The 27,079-nt window shown below is 48.4% G+C and overlaps 1 protein-coding gene across 1 annotated transcript; it reads right to left on the bottom strand.

Annotated features, from left to right (window-relative positions):
• Window positions 1–3,507: 3,507 nt before the first annotated feature.
• On the bottom strand, window positions 3,508–25,858 carry Pigq (phosphatidylinositol glycan anchor biosynthesis class Q). The gene is made up of 11 exons (XM_041676274.1): window positions 25,709–25,858; window positions 20,755–21,453; window positions 13,758–13,889; window positions 13,494–13,614; window positions 11,608–11,734; window positions 11,202–11,355; window positions 10,975–11,086; window positions 10,465–10,545; window positions 9,842–9,956; window positions 7,892–7,953; window positions 3,508–7,075 (listed from the first exon to the last, which is right to left on the bottom strand). Exons 2-11 carry the CDS (start codon window positions 21,441–21,443, stop codon window positions 6,923–6,925), a joined length of 1,746 nt encoding a protein of 581 aa, XP_041532208.1. The 5' UTR covers window positions 21,444–21,453; window positions 25,709–25,858; the 3' UTR covers window positions 3,508–6,922.
• Window positions 25,859–27,079: the final 1,221 nt, after the last annotated feature.

Here is a 27,079-nt window from a genome sequence, read left to right as displayed (position 1 = left end):
AAGAAACTCAAAAAGTAAACACAGATTAGGGCCAACGCGCTTGCGATGGAAGCCCGAAGATAGGAGTTCGCTCTCTCTCCTGTGGCTTTCCATCTGTAATTTCCCCCACCCCTCACCCCGGCTCTTATTGTAAGAAAGGAAGTAAAGTCAGAATTTGTCCAGAAGTTCGGGGGCTACCTAGCCTTGAATAAGCAGCAAGCGATGGATCAGGAGAAACCCTGTTTTAACAAGGTGGAAAGCCTGAACTGACTTCTGAAAGGTGTCCTCTGACCTCCACACAGGCTTGTCTGGGCACACTTCCTGAACATTCTCCGAATGTTCAGAGGTTAGACGGAGAGCTGACTCAGCACGTCAGAGCATTTGATGCTGGTCCCAGTTCCCAACACCAGTACAGATGTGAAGACTTACAACTGTCTGTAACTTTGGTTTCAGGGCATCTTACACCTTCTGACCTCCACAGGCGCCAGGCACACGCGTGATCACAGACATACACAACAGGCTTTTTCTTTTGGGCCATCAACCAGCTCCCAAACCATGACAGACATATTATTAGTTTTGAATGCTCAGCCTAGTTTAGGCACGTTTCTGGCTAGCTTTTTATTTAATCTCTTTATCTGCCTTTTGCCACAGGGCTTATTACATTTCTTCTGTATATCTTACCTTCACTGCTTCTCTGTGTCTGGCTGGCATCTGCCTGGCTTCTTGCCCTAGATGTCACCCTCCTTCTCTCGTTCTTCTTTTGAGCCTAGATTTCTCCTACTTAATCTCTTTGTCTTGCAGGCCTGCCTGTCCTTTCTTCTGCCTAGCTATTGGCCTTTCAGTTCTTTATTAGACCAACCAGGTTCCTCAGGCAGACAAGGTGAAACAAATGCAACACATCTTTACATAATTAAACAAAGCATATACAAAAAAACGTAACACACCTTTGCATAGTTAAAGTAATACTATCCAGCATAAACAAATTTAACACATCTTTGCCTACTTAAAATAATATTCCACAACACCCTTCACATAAAATACTTTTTAATTTTTATTTATTTATTTATTTATTTATTTATTTATGTTTTTGGCTGTCCTGGAACTCGATTTGTAGACCAACAGGTTGGCTTCTAACTCACAGAGATCCACCTGCCTCTGCCTCCCATGTGCTGGGATTAAAGGCCTGTGCCACCACTGCCTGGCTAATAAGTCATTTTTTAAAAAAGGAATGAATCTTGGCCAGAGGTGATAGCCAAGCCATTTGATACCGGAATTCATGAGTCAGAGATAGGTGGATCTCTGTGAGTATGAGACCAGCCTGGTCTACAGAGTTCCAGGTCAGACAAGGAAACCGTGTCTTAAGAGCTGGGCAGTAGTGGTGCACACCTTTAATCCTAGCACTCCATAGGCAGAGGCAGGCAGATCTCTGTGAGTTCGAGACCAGCCTGGTCTACAAAGCAAGTTTCAAGATAGCCAGAGTTGTTACACAGAGAAACCCTGTCTCAAAAAAAGAAAAGAGAAAAAAAAAAAAACAAAGAAAAGAAAATGATAAGCTGTGTGTGATGGCACAAATTTATAATCCGGCTACTTGGTAAAGGAGACCAAAAGAGACGTTTCCAGCAAAGTTGACTCAGATGCAGCCCCTGGAACTTGGGTGCTGCTTCTTCATATGACGAATGAACAGTCAACACTTTCTGAAATACAAGTTTACAGGAAAAGCCAGGGTGCTACCACAGTGATCAGGAGCCCGTGGAGTATTGAGCATGTCCACAGCTGACATCTTCCCTGACTGCTGGGAAGGTCAGGAACAGGACCAGGCAAGAACTTCTTCCCAAACAGACTGATTGCCTCTATAGTCCTAGTACTCAGAAGGATGATGCAGAAGGATTGCCATGAGTTCAAGACCAGCTTGGGCCACAAAAACAAAACCCTGGATTTAAAGGATGGTGCTGGAGAGATGGCTGAGCGGTTAAGAATGGTGGCTGCACTTGTGCAGGACTGGAGCTTGGTTCCTAGTACCACATCCCACAGCTCACAACACCTACACCTCCATTGTCAGGGGATCCAATGCCCACTTCTGCCCATCTTGGGTACCCACATTCATATACACATACACTCACACAGACACACATTATTTCTAGAATTATAAATAAACCTTTTAAGATCCTCATGCCAACAATGGCCAAGCTGGACGAAGCTGAGTTGCCATGTCCGGCAGCCATAGAACAGCAGGTACAGTTTACAGCAGATGCTGAGCCATCGTGGGACAAGCATGTGGAAAAGCCAGGACAGCTACCAGACTCCCACACTAAAACTGTTTCTTTAGCTGTGTGACAACTTCACTGATTGGTGTTCCCAGATTGTAAAGAATGGAGGTCAGTAGACAATCCTTCAAGAATAGCAAGACACACACACACACCAACTAGGCATGGTGGCTCACACTTCTAATCCCAGTACACTTGGGAGGCTAAAGCAGGAGGACTGTCTCAAGTTCAAGGCCTGGCCTAGAGAAACCCTGCTCAAGCATAGACAGACAGAAGGACATAAAGAGGGGTCTTTCCTCTTTTCCCCCAAGGGATCGCTGAACCTAGGCCTTGCCTCCAGCGGCAGGTACCCTTCAAGGCAGCCACACACTGTGTGACCATCTCCCTCCAAAGTCGAAGACATGGCCTTTATGAGCATCTTGACCCTGTGGACACTGCCACATGGTTTGATACATTATTCAGGGAAGCTTCTGTGAGAGGCCAGTGGCAGGGAAATAGTAAGAGAGCTCTCCTCACCCGCCTTCAAGGATAGGCTTTCCTGCTATTCTCTTGGTCAGAGTATGTTGGGTGGAGGCTCCTGGGCCCAGGAGTGCAGAACCACACTGAGGCCTTCCAACAGGACTTCTCAGCTCACTTTTTGTTTTGATTTTTCTCCCTGAGACAGGGTTTCTCTGTGTAACAACTCAAGCTGTCCTGGAACTAGTTCTGTAGACCAGGCTGGCCTCAAACTCACAGAGATCCACCTGCCTCTGCTTCCCGAGTGCTGGAATTAAAGGCATGCGCCACCACCGCCCGGCTCTCAACTCACACTTAATCTCAAAGGATCCCAGAAATTCTTAACCTGCACTTTTCTTCAGGCTATATTTTTTTGCCCAGGGGTGGCCATTGGCTGGACTCTAGGTCACATATTAGTAAGAACATCACACCCATCCACAGGTCAACAGGAACCCAGAAAGTCCTGACCTTTGGCTGATGAGGAGTTGAGGACTGAGTCCCTAAAGAACCAGAACCTGCTTCTGAGGGAGATCCTCCCCTGTAGAGGCCACTGTGCCCAGACTTGAGGCCAGCCTATGCTCTGATGGCTCTCACTCTCTGAAGTAGCAGTAATGTCTGTGAGAGCCTTTCTTCAGAGATGTGGGCCTTGAAACAGTGAGACTCATCCATGGATGCTGACTCTCTGGAAGGGATGGTGGGGAAAAGTACAGTCCCCCTTTCCAGAGACTGTACATCACAGACAGCCTATAGCAGGTGAATTCAATATTGACTTGACTATATTATAACACTGAGAGAACTGGTTATACTTTATTTTGAGGCTTTCCTTGAGACTATTTCCATGAACAGAGATGGACCTTTGAGTCTGAGTGCACTGAGCCAGCATGGTGGCTCACCTTTTTCACAATTTGTGAGGCAGGACTCATGGGCAGTAAGACTTAGATGGAGTCATGAGGGTGGTTCCCATGGTGGCATTAGTGACTTTAGGAGGAGAGCTGAGCTAGCACACATGTTTTGTTCTCACCATGTGATGACTAGTACCATACGGTTTTGACAAAAAAGGCCCACAACCAGATGCTGCTGACTGTGTGATTGGATTCACAGACTCTGGACAAGCCAAATAAACCTCTATCCATAAAGAAATTGGTCTCCTGCATTTTGTTATAATTAGAACAGACAAACTTCCCCACCCTGGGGTAGGACCCTAAGTCCTCAGAGAGCTCTGGGAATCATACAAAGGGACAGACCCTGGGTCCTGCAACCCATGTCCAGGAAGCTCAGAAGTACCCACAAACAATTCAGTTGGGCTGGAAACAGAAGTCAGCTGATAGTTTGTCTAGCACACATTATACTCTGGGTTTGCTCCTTAGCAGTGCATAAACTGTGTGTTACAAAACTGTAATCCCAACACTCAAGAAGTGAGGCAGGCAGATCATCAGCCAAAGTCATCCTCGGCTACATAGCCAGCTTGAGACCAGCCTCAGATACATGAGACCCTGTTTCAAAATAGAAGTTTCAATTACTCAGAAGTCCTGGCCTTAGCTTGGCAGCAAGGAGCGGCCACACAAGCCTCTCATAGTAGACAGATCCAGACACCTGGATGGACATTGCAGTTAGTAGAGAAAGAATGAGGAGGGCAGGCCATTTTCGTGTCCCACATATCTGTAGACAAGCTTTTAGTTACACGGGGTAAAGTCAGGCATGGTGACACAAACCTTAATCCCAGTATTTGGGAGATAGGCAAATTCATGAGGCTAATCTGATCTACACATCAAGCTCCAGGCCTAGGTAGAGTTAGTAAGTGGATCAAATTTCAATAGTACCCATTCACACAATCAAAAATCTGCATCTTCTAGGAGAGCCGATTTCAAAGCTTCTAGTTACAAAGGAAGGCAGCTTGTGATAGGAACCCTGGCAGCTCCCGGGAAAAGCCACCAGTCTGACAGCACTAGGCACCTGTCTACCAAGGAAATGCCCACAGAGACAACAATCCTTGTTGTTACAAATGCATGAGCTATATCTGAGAATAATCAGAAAACCTCCACAGACACAGCTCTCTGCAAAAAGCAACTCTTGTGGCTCTAATGCCAGTGTTCTTTCAGCCAGCTCTGGTGCCAGGTCCTGACTGGTCCCCAGAAGGGCAGACAGCCCAGTATTCTGCTGCACAGAATGAAAGCTGCCAGGCAAATCTCATGACAGGGCTGCAAAAGGGCCAGCTGGGCTGAGCTCAGCACCTTCTCCTAATGGAAGTCCAGGGGTGAAGGGGTGAACACAGGCAGCTAAAGGATGTCAGGGTGGCCAGGCAGAGTGGAAAGGGATACATATACAGGAAATGGCCACCTGTGTACAGATGGACCCCAAAGGGTTATCAAGCAGCCCAGGTCCAAGGCAAGACAGCTGTGGGGCCTACCTAAAGTGTGACCTCCAGGATCGCAGATGACAGACACCACTTTCAGTGAGCTCTGGATGGGTGCATGACTACAGGGCCCTTTGGCACTTCCCAGCTGGCCTCTACTGCTCCTTTGTGGAGCCCCAGACTAGGAGGGCTTCCTCTGCATAACCAGGCCTGGAGTCATCTCAAGACTGCATGCAGATGGTATTGTTAGTTCATATTGGGTGGTGGTGGTGCACGCCTTCAATCCCAGCACTCGGGAGGCAGAGGCAGGCAGATCTTTTAGTTTGAGGTCAGCCTGGTCTACACAGCAAGTTCTGGGACAACCAGTGCTACATAGAGAAACTCTGTCAGTCCAGGTCAGTACTCTGCCATGTATGGAATTCACATGCTCAGAGCTCCGAGTAGACACCCCACATCCCCGACACCCCTTCTCCACCAGACTGTATGCCTGCTGCTGGAACCAGGGTGAGGCCCTAGGTTTGTTCATCGATCTAAGATGTCTTCAAGGGCTTACGGCTGCACAGATACCCAGCAGTCATTGGAGAAACTTCGGGCAGGAAATGATGGTGGTCATCATGGAGACAATGCTCCATCCAGCCTGCACCTAGAGCCTGGCCAGACTTGAATCACACCTGAGCTGATATTCCAAATTCATGAGAGGTTTTTATTGTCACCACAGGGTCAGGATCCATCTTCACCAACCCTCCATTGGGTGCTTAAGGGTTGCTGTGGCCTAGAGCAAAGGGAAGCAGGCACAGACGAACCAATGTAGAGTGTCCTGAATGCCCGAGAGACAGGCAGGGCTGGCTGCACCTTCCTGCCCCCTAGGGACTAGTTCACATGGGATCCTACTAAGTGGGCAGGAAACCCTGGCCATTCCACCTCCCCAAGGTCATTCACACACTGAGCCACAAAAGTGCCTGTCCAGATGGGAGCTGTCTGGTCCTGTAAGGAGTCAATGAGAGAAGAAAATATTTTGCCAAAGGGTCTATCCCCACATGGGGCACTCAGCAAGAGCAGAGCAGCCAGGTGGGCAGGTACCCAATTACCCCACATGGTCTGACTTCAAGCAAAGGGCACCCAGTGGCCAATTAGCAGCACCTTCACAAAGTGATCTCCAGGAAGCAGCAACAAGCAAACCCAGTGAAGCACAGAGTGAGGGATTAGTTTGCTGGGGCAGGGGATCAGGAGCTGCCTCAGTTCCCCAGATGGGAATATTCTGTTGAGGCTTCTGGAGTGCACCAGGTACCCCAGGAGTGGTCCCACCCACTAAAGCAGTCAAGGAAACCTGCCAGCATATCCAGAGTCTGAGCCCTCCTAGGAAGCAGGCTCAGTGCAATGACTGCAATGACCATAACAAACAGGGGGATCATAGGTGATGCTAGTGCAGTGGTTCTCAACCTGTGGGTTGCAACTCCTTTCATAGGGGTTCCCTAAGACCATAGGAAAACACAGATATTTACATTACAATTCATAACAGTACAAGATTACAATTATGAAGTAGTAATGAAAATGTAAGTCTGGGTGTCATCTTAACACGAAGAACTGTATTAAAGGGTCACAGCATTAGAAAGGTTGAGAACCACTGTGCTAGAGATGGCGTGCAGGAATGGAGCTGACAGGGCCTGAGAGCTAGAGTAGTAACTCAAAGATGAGGCCTGCCTACATTCAGTACACAGTGTCTGGTTGGACCATGTAGGACCTGAGATAAACCACCCATGGTCAGTGCTATCCTGGCAGAGAGGAAGCGCGATGGTTGTGCAGTTGCTATGGGTAGGCTGTGTCCAGATCCTCAGTCCTGTTTGTCCTCTCTCTGCCTCCAGGGGTAGATGAGCTCTCCGAAGAACAGCTTTCGGCACAGGGAACCCCAGGAGTGCTTGGGATGGCAGCCAGAGCTAGGCAGGCGGTAGGTGTGCACCACATGGCTATAGGGCAAGGGGTTTATCTGCAAGGAAAGGGTAATTATTAGTAGGGTGGGTGGTCATAGGTGCTTCAGCTGTGTCTATAGGGTCTTGAGGGTTGGCATCCTGGGTCTGACTGCCTCTCTGGGGAATCTTCGGCTAGGCAATTATAGAGCAAGGCCAGCTAGGCCCTGACAAACCTCTGCCTGTGAGATAGCTAAGCTGACCAGCAGAGAAGCGGGCCACATAGCACTGCTTCCCCGAGAAAGGGATGGTGATGGGGAGCTCCACGTCCCTTTTGGGCAGTAATGCACTATCCTAGGATCTACTCCGTCTGGGAGCTGGGAAGGGTGACCTTGCAGATGCTTCAGCATCTGAGAGACATGACACTTGGACTAGGACCAAAATACAATTCAGCACCTGGTTAGCCACCCCAAAACTCATTCTGCTCCCTCCCACTGGGAACAAGACCCAAGACTTAAACAATGAAAGAGCCAGAGGTTCAAGTCCAACAGGAAGTGACTGTTTGTCCTGAGGCCTTTGCTAAGCCATTTCTGCTTCATCACAACCTTGAGCACAATGGGACCCCACTCACAGGCCAGACTAGATATCAATGTCAACTATGTAGACCACAATATGTGTCCCACAACCCTGAGGGGGAAGCTCTAGACACAGTGAGTTATGATACTCAGATGTCTACCCCTTAGCCCCACTGGGCCCTTCTGTCTCTGACCTCTGGCTGATATACCACCAAAGCATCACACCAGCTGACCCCAGCTGTCCCAGAACACAGGCAGAACATTGTGTGTGTGGGGGGGGTGTCCCAGGTCTGAGCAGCAGTGAAGGGCAGGAGTTCTTACCTGCATCAGGAGGCGCAGGGGCTTGCCTGCCTCCTGTTCCAGAACTCTGAATTTCACACCAGCTATAAGGAAAGCAAGGTACTTAGGAAAGAAGGTAGCAAATGTCCACCCCCAGTTAGCCTCATTGGTCCCATTGTGAGTTAGCAGAGGCTATTGAGATGGCAATTTCTACAATAAAAGCCCCTCTGAGCCCACCCAGGTGGCAGCAGGTCTGTCTAAGCACACATGGTTGTCTTCTCCACCTTTCCCATCTGCCTCTTGGCTGGGTAGCAGATGCCCTATTAATGGTTCAGTGTCTTAACTGACTTCAAGTTTCTAAGTCTGGCTGATGTGGGGACCCACAGCACCCCTGGCTTTTAGTTTGGTCTCCCAGTCTAGGAAATGCCCAGGAACAAAGTTCTTTTTTTTTTTTTAATTTCATTATGTTTTTTTGTTTTGTTTTGTTTTGTTTAGATTTATTTATTTATTATGTAGACAGTGTTATACCTGCATGTATGCCTGCAGGCCAGAAGAGGACACCAGATCTCATTACAGATGGTTGTGAGGCACCATGTGGGTGCTGGGAATTGAACTCAGGACCTCTGGAAGAGCAGTCAGTGCTCTTAACCTCTGAGCCATCTCTCCAGCCCCAGGAAGAAAGTTCTTAAGAAAGAGCAGGAAGTAGACAGGCAACAGTGGTGCACTCCTTTAATCCCAGCACTCAGGAGGCAAAAAAACAGGCAGAGCTCTGAGTTCAATTCAAGGCCAATGGGGTCTACTACAGAGTGAGTTCCAGGACAGCCAGGGCTACACAGAGAAACCCTGTCTAGAAAACAAAAAGGCAGGAAATGAAGCTTCCTTGAAGCCAGTGATGTGAGAAGGGACAAAACCATGGCCTGCTAAGCAAAGTTAACTACCCTGCCCAAGCTATTGGCTCAGGCTAGGGAGAAGGCCCTGCATTCCAGGCTGGGTCTGGGTCTATTGTGGCCCACCTGTGTTTGTGTCTGAGGTAAAGAAGTAGATGCATAGGGCACGCATGCAACATTGCAAATAAGTCTCTTGCCTGGGCCTCCTGAAGCTAACGGAGAAATTAGCTAGAAGGTTGTTTTCAAAATGTTTTATAGGCATTCAGCAGCACAAAGATGCTTGCAGGCAGACCTAGATATAGGTTCGAAGCCAAGACCTGTACGTCCCTATCGGATGGTTCTGAGCTGGCTGGAAGAGTCAAATGAGCACACTGGTCACCTTAGAAATCATCTCAAATAGTGTTGAACATTGGCTATGCCAGGTGATCCCAAGTGCTGAACATTGGCTATACCAGGTGATCCCAAGTGCTGAACATTGGCTATGCTAGGTGATCCCAAGTGCTGAACATTGGCTATACCAGGTGATCCCAAGTGCTGAACATTGGCTATACCAGGTGATCCCAAGTGCTGAACATTGGCTATACCATGTAATCCCAAGGTCCTGCTGTGTCCAAAGTCCCAGAGATAAATGGGTTATCATGCCTAAACCTCATGCCTAAAAGAGCTAGATTTCCCTCAAGGATTCTGGAATCAGAACGCAGTGATTTAGAGGACAGCTTGGGTACTAGGTGATGATTACAGGCAATGCAGGGTGATCCTCTCACAGTGCAGCAGCCCTCATCCTGGCCTGCTTCCAAGGGCGAGGGTCATCAAAGAGCAGAGGCATAGCCTATAACTACATGGAGACAGACTCTCTGAGCACAGACCCTGCAACAAGCCTTCCAAACCACAGGAAGGATGAGGCCTTGGGTCTTTGTGTCTCTGAACTTTACTCTTAGGGAGAGAGAGCAGACTGCATGTTCCCAGGGCCAAGTTTATCTTCACTGCTCTGCTCACCCACACCACATAAACAATTCATTCAGGCAGGAGACACATGGCACAGGTGGAAGGCCTGTGGGTATGTTGTACCATCTGTCAGAAGCCAGGCACCCAGCACCCAACTTACCAGCCAGCCTGTAGGGTCGGCAGAGTCGAAGACCAAGGGAGTATAGAGGCAGGGAGTTGATGAGGTCCACAAGTAGATGGATTAGGCCCTGCACAGTGATCACCAGGAGCCGGAGCTGTAGCAAAAGCGACATTCAGGGCCACTAACTGGGGCTGAAGCTGCCACACATTAGACAGACTAGGAGGAGAGTAGCCCGACAGACTCTTGAGCTACACTCACTAAGGGTGACCAAAGGGTCAGGAACCCTCGGAAAGCATAGACTCCACCCTAAGGAGACTAAAGGGCTGGCAGCAGGACAGCTGGCACCCCTTCCTAGTAGAGACTGTGCATTCACATTCCTGACACTTACAGAAACCTGGAGGGCTTGAGCCACCTGGGTGTCGCTTATCTCATACTGTCCACCCTGGTGCTCAGCACTAAAGGAGGGCTCTTCTATGATCTCATCTACCCACTATGGGTCCTGACCTCCCCTGTAGCCAGCCATCCCCAGGACAGGACCCCCCCCCCCCAACTGCTTTAAGACCAGCACATAGTTAGAGTTCAGAACAGTGCCCTATGTGACTGGCTCCAGCACTGACTAGACTAAGTTCTGTAGGCCCCAGGGTTGGAGGAACTGGGCTCACCAGGGTGAATACCAGGTAGTACAGAGCGGTGGTAGGCAGCAAGAAGATCAGGATGGTGAAGAGCAAGGTCCCAATGAAAAGCTGTGGGGAACAAGGACCGGCACACTTGGTATCACAAGACCCAGACCAGGGGAGGCCACTCCATCACTGGCCACACACACCCATCCTTAAACTGCAGTTGGGATTTTTTTGCCTCCTGAGCCAGCAAGGTCAGGAGATGTTCCCTTTACCATGAGGGATGTGTCCACATATCCTGTGGACCTGGTGGCTTGTGGGGAAACAGCCAGCAGGGGACACAGGCAAATAGGAGGTTAGGAAAATGGGTGTAGCAGGTCTAGGTAAGCAAATGGAGTAAGCCAAAGCAGGCCCTATGTCCACCTGGGGAAAGTCTGCTGGTACCTCCCCCTAGGCCAGCTGCTGGAAGACAGCTGCAGGATAGCAGTAGGCTGGTCACTGATAGTGTCCAAGTAGCTGCCCTGACCAGGTCAGCAGGCTCAAAGCTGTAGGTACCTGGTCAAGGTCATAGGAACAGGAATCCACCCGCTGGCGCAGAACATTCCACTTCTTCCCCCGGAACAGACGCCAGAGAGAGGAGAGGCCATAGATCTTCAGGCAGTACAGCCTGTAGGACACAGGCTCATGAGGGCCAGCTGGGGGCCTGTGCCACACCTCACCCATCTGCTCAGATCCTGTTGAGTGCCCACGGCTTAGAAAACTACATGTGAACATATACATACCTGGCACCGTAGACATAGAAGCAGTAGATGTGGAAGGTAAGGAGGGCGATGATGTCCGAAAGGATGGACAGGGCAACAGTCAGTCCTAGGCAGGCTGAGAGGCCCACATGCCACAGGATGTGCTCAATAAAGGGGGACATTAGGTGGATATAGCCTGCAGGATGGAGGTCAGCCATGAGAAGTGCACAGCAAGGCACAGGGAGCCCCAGTGCCTGAGAATGGACACCTAACACTTCAGGACACAAGTGAGCACGGACCCAGCCACAGGCCCCAGAATTTGACTTGAGCAGCTGGCCCAACACAGTTGGCTTCATACAAATGGGAGGCCAGAAAATGGAAGCAGAGGGGATGGGGCCTGGCTAGGGTGCCCTGCTGGGCTGCCCAACCCTGCCCATCAGGCACTCACTGATCCACAGATGGATGTGGTACAGGAAAAAGCGGCCTAGCACCTGATCCAGTGCCCGATTCATCTTGAGCCCAGCAGGAGCACCCATCAGCCACTGCAGCAGATGCTGGAGCTCCTCAGCCACGCGCTACAGAGACATGGGGCAGGGAAGGGATGACATGGTCACAGAGGTAAGAGGGTGGGTGGGTTGAGGATGGGCTCCCACCATAGCCAGTCTATCTGGGGCAGGGCAAAGGCAGCCTAAACTTCCTTACTTCCAAGGTTCAGAATCATGTCTTTTAGTGTGGGTGTGCTGGGGTGGAGGGGCAAGGTCTTACTATGTAGCCCTGGCTGTCCTGGAACTCAGTATGTAAACCAGGATGGCTATTCACAGAGATCTGCCAGCCTCTACCTCCCGAGTGCTAGGATTAAAGGCGTGCGCCACCACACCTGGCAAATCGTATCTTCTAACATTGCATAGGAGCAGTGCCACTGGACTCCAGCCCTGGCCACAGATGATTCCTAAGATTCTTGTCTGAGGCATCTCCCAACAGGCTGGAGTACATAAAGGAATTCCTTGGGCATGTGTTTCCAGGGACATCTACCTCATCCTGATAACTTCTACCTCATCCTGATAACTTCCTTTATGCTCACTATCTTGCTACTTTAGCCCTGGAACCATAGGGACCTAAGCCCGTGATACCTGGACTGACCCTGGCTCAATTCAAACCACTTAGGGGAGCCTGAGAATACTGAAGCTCTCAGTCAAAGACCTCTTCTTGTCACTTGCTACAAGAAGTTGAGGCCACCCAGCAATGGCTAGTCCCTCGGGTGAGCCTATCAGGGTCTAGGGAAGCAAGTGTGAGCACTGGAAAGCAGGGCACTCAGAGAAAAAACAAATCAAGTTCAATAAACAGCAGAGGGACTTCAACAGTAAGCAGGAAAACTGGTCCTGGCTGCCAGGATGGAGTGCCCACACTGGCCATAGTGGGGGAAGTAAGGAGGCTAAGGGATGCTCTACTTGGTCACCAAGGTGAGGCCACAGGAATAGCTCCTGTATCTTATATGTTCTTCCCAAATCCTTTTGCAACCCTGTATAAAAGTCTTAGGAACACTAGGGAAGAGCATAACCTTCTTTATAAATAGGACTTATTTAATATTTAAAGGATAAAAGCCTGGCAGCGGAAAGAGACTCCACTTTTTAATTAAATATTTATGGCTTTTATATATTTTTTTGCAATTTTGCAAAAAGAAGGATTCAGACAAAGCTGGCCAAGAAACAGAATGTGGAAACAGCCTAACCCCTTCCGCCCCAACCCCAGCTTCTCTTTCCTATTGGGAAGAGCTCCATATAACTCATAATTTAGGAACTGAGAGGAGCCCACTGCTGCCTCCAGACTCCAGGCCTGGCAACAAACAGACCTGGCATACAGCCGCACTGATGGAGCAGAGAGTGAGCCCATGGGCAGACCCTGAAGGCTTCCACAGGACAGATAGACAGGGCTTTGGCTCTGAAGATGAGATGGAGAACTGAAAAGTTCTGAGGCTCGGTGGAAATAAGGAGGTGGAGGAGAGCAGGAGGGACCAGCATGGATGTGCTGCACATGTAATGCATGGGAACGCTGGGAGCACAGAGGACAGGCCTGGGCCTCTTGTTTCCAGGGAAAGAGCAGTCTGGCCAGTCCAACAACAGCCCAGAGCACTGAGGTGTCCCAAGGCTGCCTTTCATCTGAAAGATCAGCTGAGCACAGAAAAGGGTTCCATGAAAGCCTCAACCACAAATGGCCCCCAGACACTGCCACCTTCAAGAAGAGCACCTAGGGAATGTGTCTGGGGTGAGGACAGGTGAGCACTGCCTAGGAGGATCCCCCACCCTCAAGATGCTGGGTATCATCCAATCTACTCACATCAGCCACGGGGACCAGGGCGTTGGCCAGCTGTCCAATTCGGTTATTGCTGTGGAGCCAAGAGAGCAGCAGCAGGCCAAGGGCCACATCCAGCAGCACAGAAACCAGCATGTTGGCCTTCCTGGAAGCAAAATGGGGGAAAGCAGCTGAGAGACAGCTAGACACAGCCTGTGACCCAAGAGAGGCCTGGCTGGAGGCACAATGCAGAGCAGAGGTGTAGAAGAGGCTGGGCCATACTACCCTTCCTGGGAAAGGAAACCATACCTCATTAGCTGCATGGGACTCTGGGCTTTCTCTGTGCTAAAGATGAGTGAGAGGTGCTTCAGTCGGTGCCGGAGCTGTTCACAAGTGGAGAGCTTGCTTCTGATGAAAGAAAGGGGCCACAGCTTCCACAGCCTGAGGAGAATATAAGGGCTGAGACTGACTGCTCCAGCCTTCAGTTCCTTAGTTTTCCAGCCAGATCCACTCAGCCTAAGCTCTTTGGTTCCACTCCAAAGCTCAGCAAGGCCAAGGCAAGTATGAAAGTCAACATGACCAAGCAAGGATGCATAGGTGTGAAATGTATGGCCTACCAGCCAATACAAAGATGAGTCTCAGGCCGGGAGGTGGTGGCGCACATCATTAAATCCCAGCACTGGGGAGGCAGAGGCAGGCAGATCTCTGAGTTCAAGGCCAGACAGGGCTGTTACACAAAGAGACCCTGTCTCGAAAAAACAAAACAAAACAAAAAAACAAAAACAAAACAAAACAAAAAAAGTAAGTCTCAAAATGGCTAAAAGTGAGTCAGGAGTGGTGGCACATGCCTTTAATTCCAGCTCAGGAGACAGACAGATCTCTGAGTTTGAGGTCAGCTTGGTCAGGGCTACCTATCGAAGGCCATGGAAGTATACAAGTACATAGAAGATGATAACTAGCGTTCAGATGTCAATCCACCAGAGGAATGATTCTCTAATGGAGAATCCCTTCCAGGCAGGGCCTGCAGGACCACCAACTCTGGAAACTGTTGCTCCTGACTGTACTTTCACAGTTGCTAAAGCAGCTATGGTTGTCTCCCCAATACCTGCACTGTAGTGTGCAATGTCACATGAAATGTATGTATAATCTCATGATTGCATCTCAGTCTTTTTGTTTGTTTGTTTTTCAAGACAGGGTTTCTCTGTGTAGCCCTGGCTGTCCTGGAACTTGCTTTGTAGACCAGGCTGGCCTCGAACTCACTGCCTCTGCCTCCCTAGTGCTGGGATTAAAGGTGTGCGCCACCACCACCCAGCTTATGATTGCATCTCAATCTTATGGGCACATATATCTGTGGATGGACAGGAAGATGACTTCCTATTAAGTTGTATGTTTTAGATATATAGAAAATATACTAGGATATGCTTCATAACTAGATCATTTGTTCCATGAGAACTGTAAGACACTTAAAAGCCTGTTTTATTCTTTTTACTCAGACTCATATCAGAAAAACAACAATTTCTCCTCAGTTCAGACAAACTACATACAATTAGCTCACTTTTACCTCAGAGCAAGTTCAAACTAGACTAAAGGTTTTTGTATATGAATCTTAAGTTAAAAACTTTACACTTGGCCGGGTGGTGGTGGCGCATGCCTTTAATCCCAGCACTCGGGAGGCAGAGGCAGGCGGATCTCTGGGAGTTCGAGACCAGCCTGGTCTACAAGAGCTAGTTTCAGGACAGGCTCCAAAACCACAGAGAAACCTTGTCTCAAAAAAAAAAAAAAAAACTTTACACTTATGCACAAGGTCAGAATCACAGGTGTCTAACCAAGGTTATTAACACAAAGACTAAAAAATCATGCCAATTCTTTGCTTGCCAAGTCTAGCTGATAAAAGAACTATGTCTTAGGGCTGGAGAGATGACTCAGAGGTAAAGAGCACTGGCTGCTCTTCCAGAGGTTTTGAGTTCAATTCCCAGCAACCACATGGTGGCTCACAACCATCTGTAATAAGATCAAATAAGAACTGGTGTCCTTTTCTGGCCTGCAGGATACATGCAGCAAGAACTCCGTATACATAACAAATAAAAATCTTAAAAAAAAAAAAAAAGAACTATGTCTCACAGCTTGTCTCACTGGGCGCTGTGTCCCTGGCTTCTGGTCACGGTCTTACACCAGAAACCTTGAAGTTCTGTGTTGCCATGGTAAATGGTTCTGCCCTCATCACTCACCCAAGGAATGTGCTATGACCAGTGAGATGTGACCCTTGTAACATTTTTTTATTCCATTAAACCTCCTGTAAAAAGTATTTTTTAGACTAGATGAAAAAAGAAGCAAGGAGAATTGGAACAGAATTGAAATAAAAGAGAACTAGAAGCTGCAGAGGTAAAACCAGAGCCAGCAGAATAAAGAACATGACTCAAACAGCACATGTGGGAGTCACTCTGTAATCCTTGGACTAGAAATGCCCTAAATTCCTTTAGCTACGCTGAGGCTTCTAACCTGAACCCTAGCTACCGTTAGCTACCCAGCCTTTAATTCCAGCACTTGGAAGATAGGAACAGGTGGATCTCTATGAGTTCAAAGACATCCTGGTCTATAGAACAAGTTTCAGGACAGCCAGGGCTACAGAGAAGCCCTGAGAAACCCTGTCTCAAAAAAAAAAAAAGGCCCCAAAATGGGGATTAGGTCACCTCCCACCCACCTAGGACTTGCCCGGCCTACTAATTGTAACCCAGCTCAGCAAGGTTCTGCTGGGCTTTCCAGCAAGACTGAATTCCTAATAAAAGGAGGCATGAAAATATTTCCACAGATGCTCAGAGAGATGTCTCTAAGCCAAGGAGGAAGTGCTTGACAGCACCTGAGCTGCACCCATGTGAGCCAGGACATGCATGGAGGAGCACAAAGGGTAGCAACAGGAGCCATATTCCCACATAGAGCCCTGCCGGAGGCGGGAGGGACCTAAGGACTCCTGGGATGTGCAGAGCTGTGTGTAACCTTGGTGCAGGGAGCAGGACTTGACCTTGGAAGATTTAAAGGCCCCTCTCCTGAAACTCCCAGAGATTCCACTGAAATCAGGAACAAGACAAGGTTGTCCACTCTCTCCATATCTATTCAATATAGTTCTTAAGGTCCTAACTAAAGCAATAAGACATCAAAGGGAGATCAAGTGGATACAAATTGGAAAAAAGTCGTCAAACTCTCAATGCTGATATGATAATTTACATAAATGATCCCAAAAATTCTACCAAGGAACTTCTACAACTCATAAACACTTTCAGCAATGTAGCAGGATACAAGATTAACTCAAAAAAACCAGTAGCCCTCCTGTACACAGATGATAAAAGGGCTGGGAAGAAATTAGAGAATCAACACCCTTCACAATAGCCACAAATAGCATAAAATATCTTGGAGTAACTCTAACGAAACAAATGGAAGACTTGTATGACAAGAGCTTTAAATCTTTGAAGAAAGAAATTGAAGAAGACACCAGAAAGTGGAAAGATATCCCATGCTCTTGGGTAGGCAGAATTAACATAGTAAAAATGGCAATCTTAACAAAAGCAATCTATAGATTCAACACAATGCCCAGCAAAATACCAGCAAAATTCTTCAAAGACCTCAAAAGAATGGTACTCAACTTCATATGGAAAAGCAAAAAACCCAGGATAGTCAAAACAATCCTGTACAATAAAAGAACTTCTGAAGGCATCACAATCCCTGACTTCAAACTCTACTACAGAGCTACAATACTGAAAACAGCCTGGTGTCGGCACGAGAACAGACAGGAGGGCCAATGGAACAGAATAGAAGACCTGGATATCAATCCACACATGTTTGAACACCTGATCTTTCATAAATAAGCAAAAAATAGCCAGGCGGTGGTGGCGCATGCCTTTAATCCCAGCACTCGGGAGGCAGAGGCAGGTGGATCTCTGTGAGTTCGAGGCCAGCCTGGTCTACAGAGCTAGTTCCAGGATAGGCTCCAAAGCCACAGAGAAACCCTGTCTCGAAAAACCAAAAAAAAAAAAAAAAAAAAAAAAAAGACCCAGTAAAGAAGCAAAAAAAAAAAAAATCAAATGGAAAAAAATAAAGTATATTTAACAAGTGGTGCAGTGATGCTGGCATAACTGGATATCAGCATGTAGAAAAATGAAAATAGACCCGTATCTATCACCATGCACAAAACTCAAGTCCAAATGGATCAAAGACCTCAACATAAAGCCAGCCATACTGAACTTTATAGAAGAGGAAGTGGGAAATACACTTGAACGCATTGGCACAGGTAACCACTTCCTAAATAGAACCCCAGCAGCACAGACACTGAGAGAAACAATTAATAAATGGGACCTCCTGAAACTGAAAAGCTTCTGTAAAGCAAAGGACACGGTCAACAAGACAAAACAACAGCCTACAGAATGGGAAAAGATCTTCACTAACCCCACATCAGACAGAGGTCTGATCTCCAAAATATACAAAGAATTCAAGAAATTGGACACCAAAAGATCATGTAATTTAATAAAAAAAAATGGAGTACAGACCTAAACAGAGAACTCTCAACAGAGGAATCTAAAATGGTTGAAAGACACTTAAGGAAATGTTCAACATCCTTAGTCATCAGAGAAATGAAAATCAAAACAACTCTGAGATTCCATCTTATACCTGTAAGAATGGCCAAGATCAAAAACACTGATGACAACTATGCTGGAGAGGTTGTGGGGAAACCTTCTGCATTGCTGGTGGGAATGCAAGCTGGTACAACCCCTTTGAGTGTCAGTGTGGCGATTTCTCAGAAAATTAGGAAACAACCTTCCTCAAGACCCAATAATACCACTTTTGGGTATATATCCAAAGGATGCTCAATCATGCCACAAGGACATGTGCTCAACTATGTTCATAGCAGCATTGTTTGTCATAGCCAGAACCTGGAAACAACCTACATGCCCCTCAACCGAAGAATGGATAAGGAAAATGTGGTACATTTACACAATGGAGTACTACACAGCAGAAAAAAAACCGATATCTTAAATTTTGCAGGGAAATGGATGGAGCTAGAAAACATTATTTTGAGTGAGGTAACCCAGACACAGAAAGACAATTATCACATGTACTCACTCACAGGTGGTTTTTAAACATAAAACAAAGAAAGCCAGCCTATAAACCACAATCCCAGAGAACTTAGACAACAATGCGGACACTAAGAGAGACTTACATAGATCTAATCTACATGGGAAGTAGAAAGTAAAAAAAGACAAGATCTCCTGAGTAAATTGGGAGCATGGGGACTTTGGGGGAAGGGAACAGAGAAAAATGTAGAGCCTAATAAATATCAATAAAAAATGCAAAAATAAAATAAAGGCCCCACTTCCACAGAGCAGCCTCAACAGAGCCTTCCCTTTCAAATAGCCAACCACAGTGACCTCTCATGTGAAACTCCCAGAGTCCAAGTCAGTCCTTCATGGCCCAGGCTCACGACACCATTGGGGCTGGTTGAGAAGGGTAGAGGAGCTTGACTCTGTAGTGACAGCCTTGCCAGTACACCAGCATCATAACATAATTTTGAGACAGGTTTCTCTGTAGCTTTTAGAGACTATCCTGGAACTTGCTCTGTAGACCAGACTGGCCAGATCTGTGTGTCTCTGCCTCCTGAGTGCAGGGATTAAAGGCGTGTGCCACCACTGCCCAGCAACCACTGACTCTTGCTTGATAGGTAGGCTGCTGTTTGTAGTCAATAAACAAGCATCTCTTCAGTTTTCTTGCGTCCCCTGAGAGGATAAAGAAAACTAGGACCTTTTCTGATGTAATGGTACCTGGGCCCAGAAAAACCTCCACCTTATTCATTCCAAGGTTGCCACAAAGTCTCCACCATACATCAAGATAGCCCGAGCAGCTCCTCCAACCTAAAATGTATCCTTATAGGTTACCCAGGGCTTCCTTTCTGGGAAAGTATCCCAAGGTCCCCAGAGCTCCTGGAAAGTGGAAAGGTCAGCTGGACCCCAGGCCAGACACCAGATTGAAGATCTAAAGGGAGGAGAGTGCTGAGGGAGAACTCCAGCTGGTCCTTACGGGCAGCAGCACCAAGAAAAACATCCTCTTAGGCTGAATAGACAGCTAAGCTGCTAGACCGCCTGCCCAGGGTGGTGGTGGTGTGCACTTTTAATCCCAGCACTCTGGGGGCAGAGGGAAGTGGATCTGTGAGTTCAAGGCCAGGCTGGTCTACATAAAGTGTTACAGGACAGGACAGTCATAACTACATAGGGCACACTGGCCCCGCAAAAAGCTAAAGGTTACCTATGGCTACATAGCAAATTTGTGCCCAGCTTGAGATATACATAAAAACTACCTTATTTCAAAAAGAGAGGCAGAGTTGAGAGAGAAAGTTAAGAGAGAACATTTGTGAGAGAAAGAGGCCCCCAGGCTCTCATTCACAAGTTAAACTATGCTGCTACCCAGCACTCCCAGGACTTAGGAACTTCTCTAAATCTCTAGAGAGCCTAGGTGAGGACTACCATCCCAGACAACTGACCGGCCTAGAGAGGAACTATATCAGCGGATGAAGCCAGCTGTGGGGAGGACAAAGAAGCAGGGGAGTGGGCAGCTCTATGTCCTCACAGGCCAAAGAACTCCAAGAAGGGCAGATAGTGACCTTTAATCTCAGCACTCCCAGAAGAAAAAGAGGCAGAGTTTGAGGCCAGCCTGGTCTACTTAGTGAGTTCCTGGCTAGCCAAGGCCACATAGCTGGGATGCTGTCTCAAAACGAACAAACAAATAAACAAAACCAAGATGAGTTAAAGAGAGAAGTGTTCGGGAACACTTGCTAGGAGAGCTCATAGAGAAAATGCAGGCTTAATTCCCAGCACTCACATGGTGGCTCAGAACAATCTGGAACTCCAGTTCCAGAGGATCTGACCCTCTCTTGACACACACAATACACATATATAAATGCAGGCAAATATTCATACATATAAATTTGTTTAAAAGCTATAATAACCCAGTTTTGTGTTCATCAGGTTTCTTTTTTAGGCACCTGAAGTATCTGTGGTTTGTTCTATTCCCAAACTGATGGGCCTCACACAATCACAGGCTACCAGGGGAAAATGCTGGACCAGGAAGTGACACAGAAACAACAACCTCTATTAGGACATACTCTGAGATGCAAAGGGAGGAAAGGTAAGATGAAAACTGGCTCCCAGAACAAGCACCTCAGGATGGACTCTCTGGCTGTCAATGTCACTACACACGGGAGGGAGAGACCATGATTCTCAGGGGATCAACTTCTTGCTCTACTTGTCCAGTCTGCTGTACCTACCAGCTAGCACTAGCTGCAGAGAGCAGGGACAACAGAGAAGCCAGCAGCAGGCAGACAGGCCCCGAAGCCCGCTTCGCCAACTCCACAAGTATGCTCGCCTCCATGCCGTCTGACTGCCAGTGACTCAGGCGGACCGGGCCCTCATCAAACTGGTCATTTTGAAAGAGCACCTCACTGCGCGCCACTGTGTCAAAGACGTCAGCTAGGCCTCCTGTGCTGGCTGTGGTCTCTCCATCCTGGCAGCCAGGCAGTACTGCTGGGGGATGCAGCCAGGAGAGCAGCAGCTTGCGCTGATCGTAGAAGATGAGCATGACCTGGTCTTCAGTGGGTGTGCCCAGATTGGTGGACATCTGATGGTAAGTGGCCTTGCAGCTCCAGAACCTGGTACCCCTCTCCCGGCATAGCTGCAACCAGGGATCGTGGGAGAAGATGGCACCTAGGCCTTCTAGGAAATGCCCCAGGTTCTCCTCGGGTTCCTGCTGACGGTGGCACCAGGTGCCTAGCACAGCCACTTGTACTTGGCTGGCTTTCTGCACCTGAGCCAGGAGCTTCTTGACTTGAATGGGGATGAAGGGAAAGTGCACCACTGCCAGGATCACGGCACTATTCTGCTCCGGGACCCATCGTCCCACTAGCAGGCCACTGTCTGCTGAGGCACAGCACGTGGGGAAGAAGGCCTTGAGCACCATGCCGGGGGCCCTGGAAGAGAAGAGAGTGTCGGTTTAGAGCTACTGCCACTCTGTGGCTGCTAGATGCTGTGCCAGGCTTATTCATCTGGCCACAGGTTGGGAAAGCACAGTTGTGGATTCGGTGGCAGAGACTGGGTCATGGCTCTGCATCTCACAGGGACTGAACTCTTCCAAGCACTGACCCAGGAAGAAGCACTATGTGTGCGATGGCAAGCTACTTCCTCCTTATGTTCTGAACCAAGCAGCCTGAAGCAGGGCAAAGTAAGGGTCCCAGACGCCATAGATAAGTGGACTGAGCCTGAGGTCTTTCAGGACCTAAAGAGAAAGGATTCCTTCTGCGTTTCATATGTAAATGCACACAGTCTGAGCATGTACACAAATCCTAGCTTTAACAAACAAGAAGCCAACTGTTAGGCACACCTGTAATTCCAGCAGTGGAGAGGTGGAGGCAGGTGTACCTGGAGTTCAAGGCCAGTCTTTAAAAAGAGAGGAGTGAGAAGAGGAGGAGGAAACAGAAAAAAGTATGTTTCTTAGCTAGTTTCTGTACTCAGACGGCTAAAGCAGGAAGATCACTACTATGAGTTCAAGGCCATCCTGGTCTGCACGTGGGAATGCAAAATAAGGCATCATCTCAAATAGCAACAAACAGGATTTACTTAAGCAAGAATTAAAAGTTTAGGGGCTGGAGAGATGGCTCAGCGGTTAAGAGCATTGCCTGCTCTTCCAAAGGTCCTGAGTTCAATTCCCAGCAACCACATGGTGGCTCACAACCATCTGTAATGAGATCTTGTGCTCTCTTCTGGCCTTTGGCATACACACAGATAGACTATTGTATATATAATAAATAAATATTTAAAAAAAAGAATTAAAAGTTTAAAACCTGGGGCTGAAGAGCTAGCTCAGGGGTTAGGAGTACTTGTTGCTTTTGCAGAGGACCTGGTTTGATTCCCAACACGCATATGGTGGCTCACAACTATCCATAGCTCCACTTTTAGCAGATCCATGGGCACCAGGCACACGTGTGATGCACGCAAAACCTCATACACATAAAGTAAATAAATCTAAAAAAAAATAAATCTGTTTTGGAGGGCGAGGAATAGTTTTCTTTCTTTCTATATAATTTTTTATTTTATGTTTATTGGTGTTTTGTCTGCATGTATGTCTGTGTGAGAGAATCAGAAACTCTGGAGTTAGAGACAGTTGTGAGTTGCCATGTGGGTGCTGGGAATTAAACGCAGGTCCTCTGGAAAAGCAGCCAGTGCTCTTAACTGCTGAGCCACCTCTCCAGCTCAGGATGATTTTCAAAGGTAGAATGCTTGTGTAACATGGCCAACATTCTGAGTTTGATCTTCAATAACACTAATAATAATAATAATAATAATAATAATAATAATAATAATAATAAACAAAATAAAAGCAAATGAAACAAACTAGTTTAGGGCTCAGGAAAATCAGATGCACACATACAGCACTGGTCCTAGAACTGGGTCTAGGGCCTAGAACTCAGAGGGAACCTCTCCTTCTGTAGCAAGCAGCATGTCCTCCTGCCCCTGGGGTCAGAGAACAAATCAGGCAGGAAGAGTGTAAATTCAAGACCTGCCTGGTCTACAGAGTCAGATTAAGGCTAACCAGGTCAGTGTAGTGAGAATTCTGTCTTAAGGAAAAAAGGCAAGTGGTGGTGCATGCCTTTAATCCCACCCAGCACTTGGGAAGCAGAAGCAGGTGGATCTCTATGAATTTGAGGCCAGCCTGATCTACAGAGCAAGTTTCAGGACAGGCTCCAAAGCTACAGAAAAACCTGTCTCAAAAACCACAAAGACAAAAGAAAGGGGGCCTGCAGAAGTAGCTCAGTGGCAGAGCTGCCTCTACTCTCTTTTCTGCCCCCCTGAAGTACTTTTGAGTAGTATTCATCTTCCTCTGGAATCCATCAGACACTCCAAGATGGGACTCTCCATGGAGAATGCCAATACATTTTCTCTGAAGGAAACACCAGCCTTCTTGGCCTCTCAAGATCTTTTTTGTTTGTTTGCTTTGTTTTGTTTTTGTTTTTTGAGACAGGGTTTTTCTGTAACAGCCCTAGCTGTCCTGGAACTCACAGAGATCTGCCTGCCTCTGCCTCCCAAGTGCTGGAATTAAAGACGTATGCCACCACCGCCCAGCGCCTCTCAGGATCTTGATGAACATCAAGAACCACCACAGCAGCTACAAATCTTTCATTCTGTGGCCCCTGCATCTTTCCCTCCACGCCTTCTGACTGCCAGTGGCTCAGGTGGACCGGGCCCTCATCAAAATGGTCATTTCGGAAGAGCACCTCACTGTGAGTCACCGTGTCACAGCTAGGCCTCCAGTGCTGGCTGTGGTCTCTCCATCCTGGCAGCCAGGCAGTACTGTTGGTAGATGCAGCCAAGAGAGCAGCTATTTGGGGGCTGTAGAATTCCTCATAGGCATTCCTGCTAAACCGAACTGCTGGGTGGTTAGCAGGGTTGGGGTACAATTGCTTTTTCTTAGACACTACCCCATCTTGCCAGTGTGAAGGACATAGCAATCCTGAGCAATGAACTCTCCCCTCACCCCCCAGTTTTGGATCCTTTCCTGAGGAAACACAGATCTTGTGATGAACCTAAGGTTCCTGGTCCAGGGTTCACGCAAAACCCTTGGACATGATGGGTACTCATCCCACAGACATACGCCCAGGGCTTGTGCAGCTTGTGCAGTTGCTCCCCTCCCAGCAGGTAAGTCGGCCCAGAGACCTTGCATGAACAACTTAGAAAAAGGTTTTGTTTTTCTACAACTGAGGGTTAGACCTAGGGTCTCATATAAGCTCTGAGTCCAGGCCAAAACTGAGAGCTCTAAAGGGAACGGTCAATTCAGCATAGCCTAAGCTCAGTGAAATACCATCTGACTCTCCTGGGGAACACTTCACAGGAACCAAGGGAAAATGCTCCAACAGTGTGGGGAGAGAAATGCCCTTGGTCTGATTATAAACAGATGTTGGGGAGGGGCTAGTTTTGAATCTGCTCACAATGAGTGAATTCAATGAGCTGTATACATAATTTGTGCACATCCTTTCTGTAGAGAATGCTTCACTTAAAGTTTACCTTTAAAAAAAAGCAAAGCAAAACAAAAAGCATCTCAGTTCAAAGGAAAAAGGCAGATGCAGAGGTTGGTGTTCTGATCTGTGGGGTACTGGGAGAACTCAAAGTAGTTATGGGGCAAATTGCCACCCTCACTCCCAGCTCGGCCTCCAGAACCACTGAAGTGTGCTTCCACTGGGCTGCTGGGATTCCAGCAGCAGCAAAAGATGAAAGAGCAGGCAATCGATACAAGAGAAGGTGAGAGGCTGGAGAGAGAAAGAAGGCAGAAACCTGGGCAGTGCAAACATCTTTAAAGATTAAAAGAACAGCCCACACCTGGATAAGCTGCCTGTGCTAGGAAGAAGCCAGTTCTACAACAGTCCATTCCCGGATGGGTTTAATAAAAAGAGGCCTCAGGAAGTTTCTTTGCCGAACTCCCAGTCAGACTTCAGTAGAAGCAGAACTACTGCTTACCTCCCCTGCATGGACAGGCTTGAGGGGTGGCCCAGCTAGAAGAGGCCAGGGACACATCATAGCTGAAACTCTCCTTTGTGAAAGTTCACATTGGCTCCAAGTTCAAAACAACCAAAAACAAAATAAAAACTACTTTTTTGGCTGGGAATGTAATTCAGGTGGTAGGGTGCTTGCCTAGCTTGTTGCAGATCCTGTACTCAGTCCCCCAAACCTCACAAACCCGGTAATAGCAGTGCACGTCTGTCACAGGGAAGTGGAGGCAGGAAGGAAAAAAATTCAAGGTCACCCTTTTCTATTCTGGGACTTTGAGGTCAATCTGGGCTATAAGAGAACCTGTCCAGAAACATTTTCTTGCCTGTGTGAATCTTTCCTTTTTCATTTCAAAAGGAGGTGGTAAATCTGTTTTCGACCTAAACTATACTGGGGTCAAGGACAAGTGTGAGCCTCTCCGCGGTGCTCCAGGAATCTTCTAGCTAGTCCCCGCCTGGAGGGGAGGAGGGGCCGCTCAGCGCCCTCCAAGCTCGGGTCTGCAGGCCAGACCCACAACGGGTGCCGCCGAGCCTGGAAGTCAGCTGCGGAGTGGCCGCCGCTCTCTCCACTCCGGCCTCCTGATCTCCCATTTCAGAGTATTTGAAGACAGGCATTGAGGACCAAGAGGCCTGCGCTGCCTCGGGATTTTCTCCTGCTCTCCCGGCCCCGCCGCCCACTAGTGCTCACCGGCTGCTTCCCTGGGCCGCGTCCCCGAGTGGTAGGGAAGGGACTGGGTTGGGCACCACCTCTGGCGGGCCCGGGAGGACGAAGGTGCTCGAGGCCCCCAGGCCCGCCGCGGGACATCAGCCCCATTTCCGCCGGCTCCGCGCGTTGCCGCGCGACGGTCCATTCTCCAATCATGCCCGGGCTGTTCACCAACTGAGCCCGAGAGTTCCGCGTGCACGACTCCAGCCTTCAAACCTACGCCCGCCTTAACTATCCTGAAAGACTGGTTGAAACCAGCCTTTAGGGACCCAGATCGCTTTATTCTCACCTTCATGCCCTAAGTCCCGGGCGTTCCCATCTGTCTCTCTACATTGCAGGTAGGGTGCACGCCGACATATTTGGGCCGCCTAGTCCGAGAAAAACGCAGCAACTAATGTTTATTGAGCATCCACTTACACGCAAAGATCATACTTTGTCCATTAATCCCCCACAACATAATGATCAGGGCATACTGGGATAACCTGGAGGGGAGACAGATGTGGTGGTATAACCACGGATCTCAATGTCCAGGTGACAGACTGGTTGTGCCACCCCATACCCTGAAGGGGCAAAAGCAAATGCTTTTTTCTTGCTCCTTCCCACAGAACTGGGAAGGTCAGGACTGAAACCCGGATTCTTACTGAGTAAGCTCCCCCACTCCCCCCCCCCCCCCCCCCCCCCCCGTCTCCTCCCCTTCCAGATCTCATTTGTAATATGGGAGGAAAGGCCACTGTTTTCCTGTCTTGAATAGAAAGGCCATCAAGAATCTTCCCAGTACCCCACCCAAGAGCTCGAGTGGTTTGGACCCGGATTGCAGGAGAAACTGAAGGCATCTTCCAAAAGGGACATGTCCAGGAGAGTACCTTGAGACCCAACCCTTGCCATGTGCTCCTTCCAGGACTTGCCCCTCTAATTTGCCCCTTACCTCTGCTGGGTCCAGAGTTGTCACTGGAGGCTCAAGAATGGGGATGTCTCTGAGGGTGTGGGGGGCACTAAAAGACCACACCCTTGCCCCAAGCTGCCCAGCCCAACCTAGCCACACCCTGCCTGCCTGCCTCTGATTAGGATATAGGGGTTGGGGCACCTGGCAGGAGATCTTGCCTGGCTATGCACTGGCTGATGGCCTCAGCACCCAGGATCTGTAGCTTCAAGTGTCACCTCAAAGCTCAGGCCTCCTGAGACCCAAGCTAGCAGATCTAGAGACTGGGTGACCCTTGGGTTTTGGGGCATGAAAGGCCAGGAGCATACTGAACAGGGACATGGAGCTGGCTCCGTTTAGTGCCTTCTGGGGAGGTGGTGATTCATGGCTGCTTCATAGCCGGGAGCCCGTGCCAAGAGGAAATCAGAAGGCCT

This window comes from Microtus oregoni, unplaced genomic scaffold (genome assembly GCF_018167655.1).
Source record: "Microtus oregoni isolate MIOR12 unplaced genomic scaffold, Mior012 000027F_ref0000203, whole genome shotgun sequence".
NCBI lineage: Eukaryota > Metazoa > Chordata > Mammalia > Rodentia > Cricetidae > Microtus > Microtus oregoni.
Note: the sequence above shows the minus strand (reverse complement) of the source record. Positions and strands in the feature narration are given on the sequence as shown.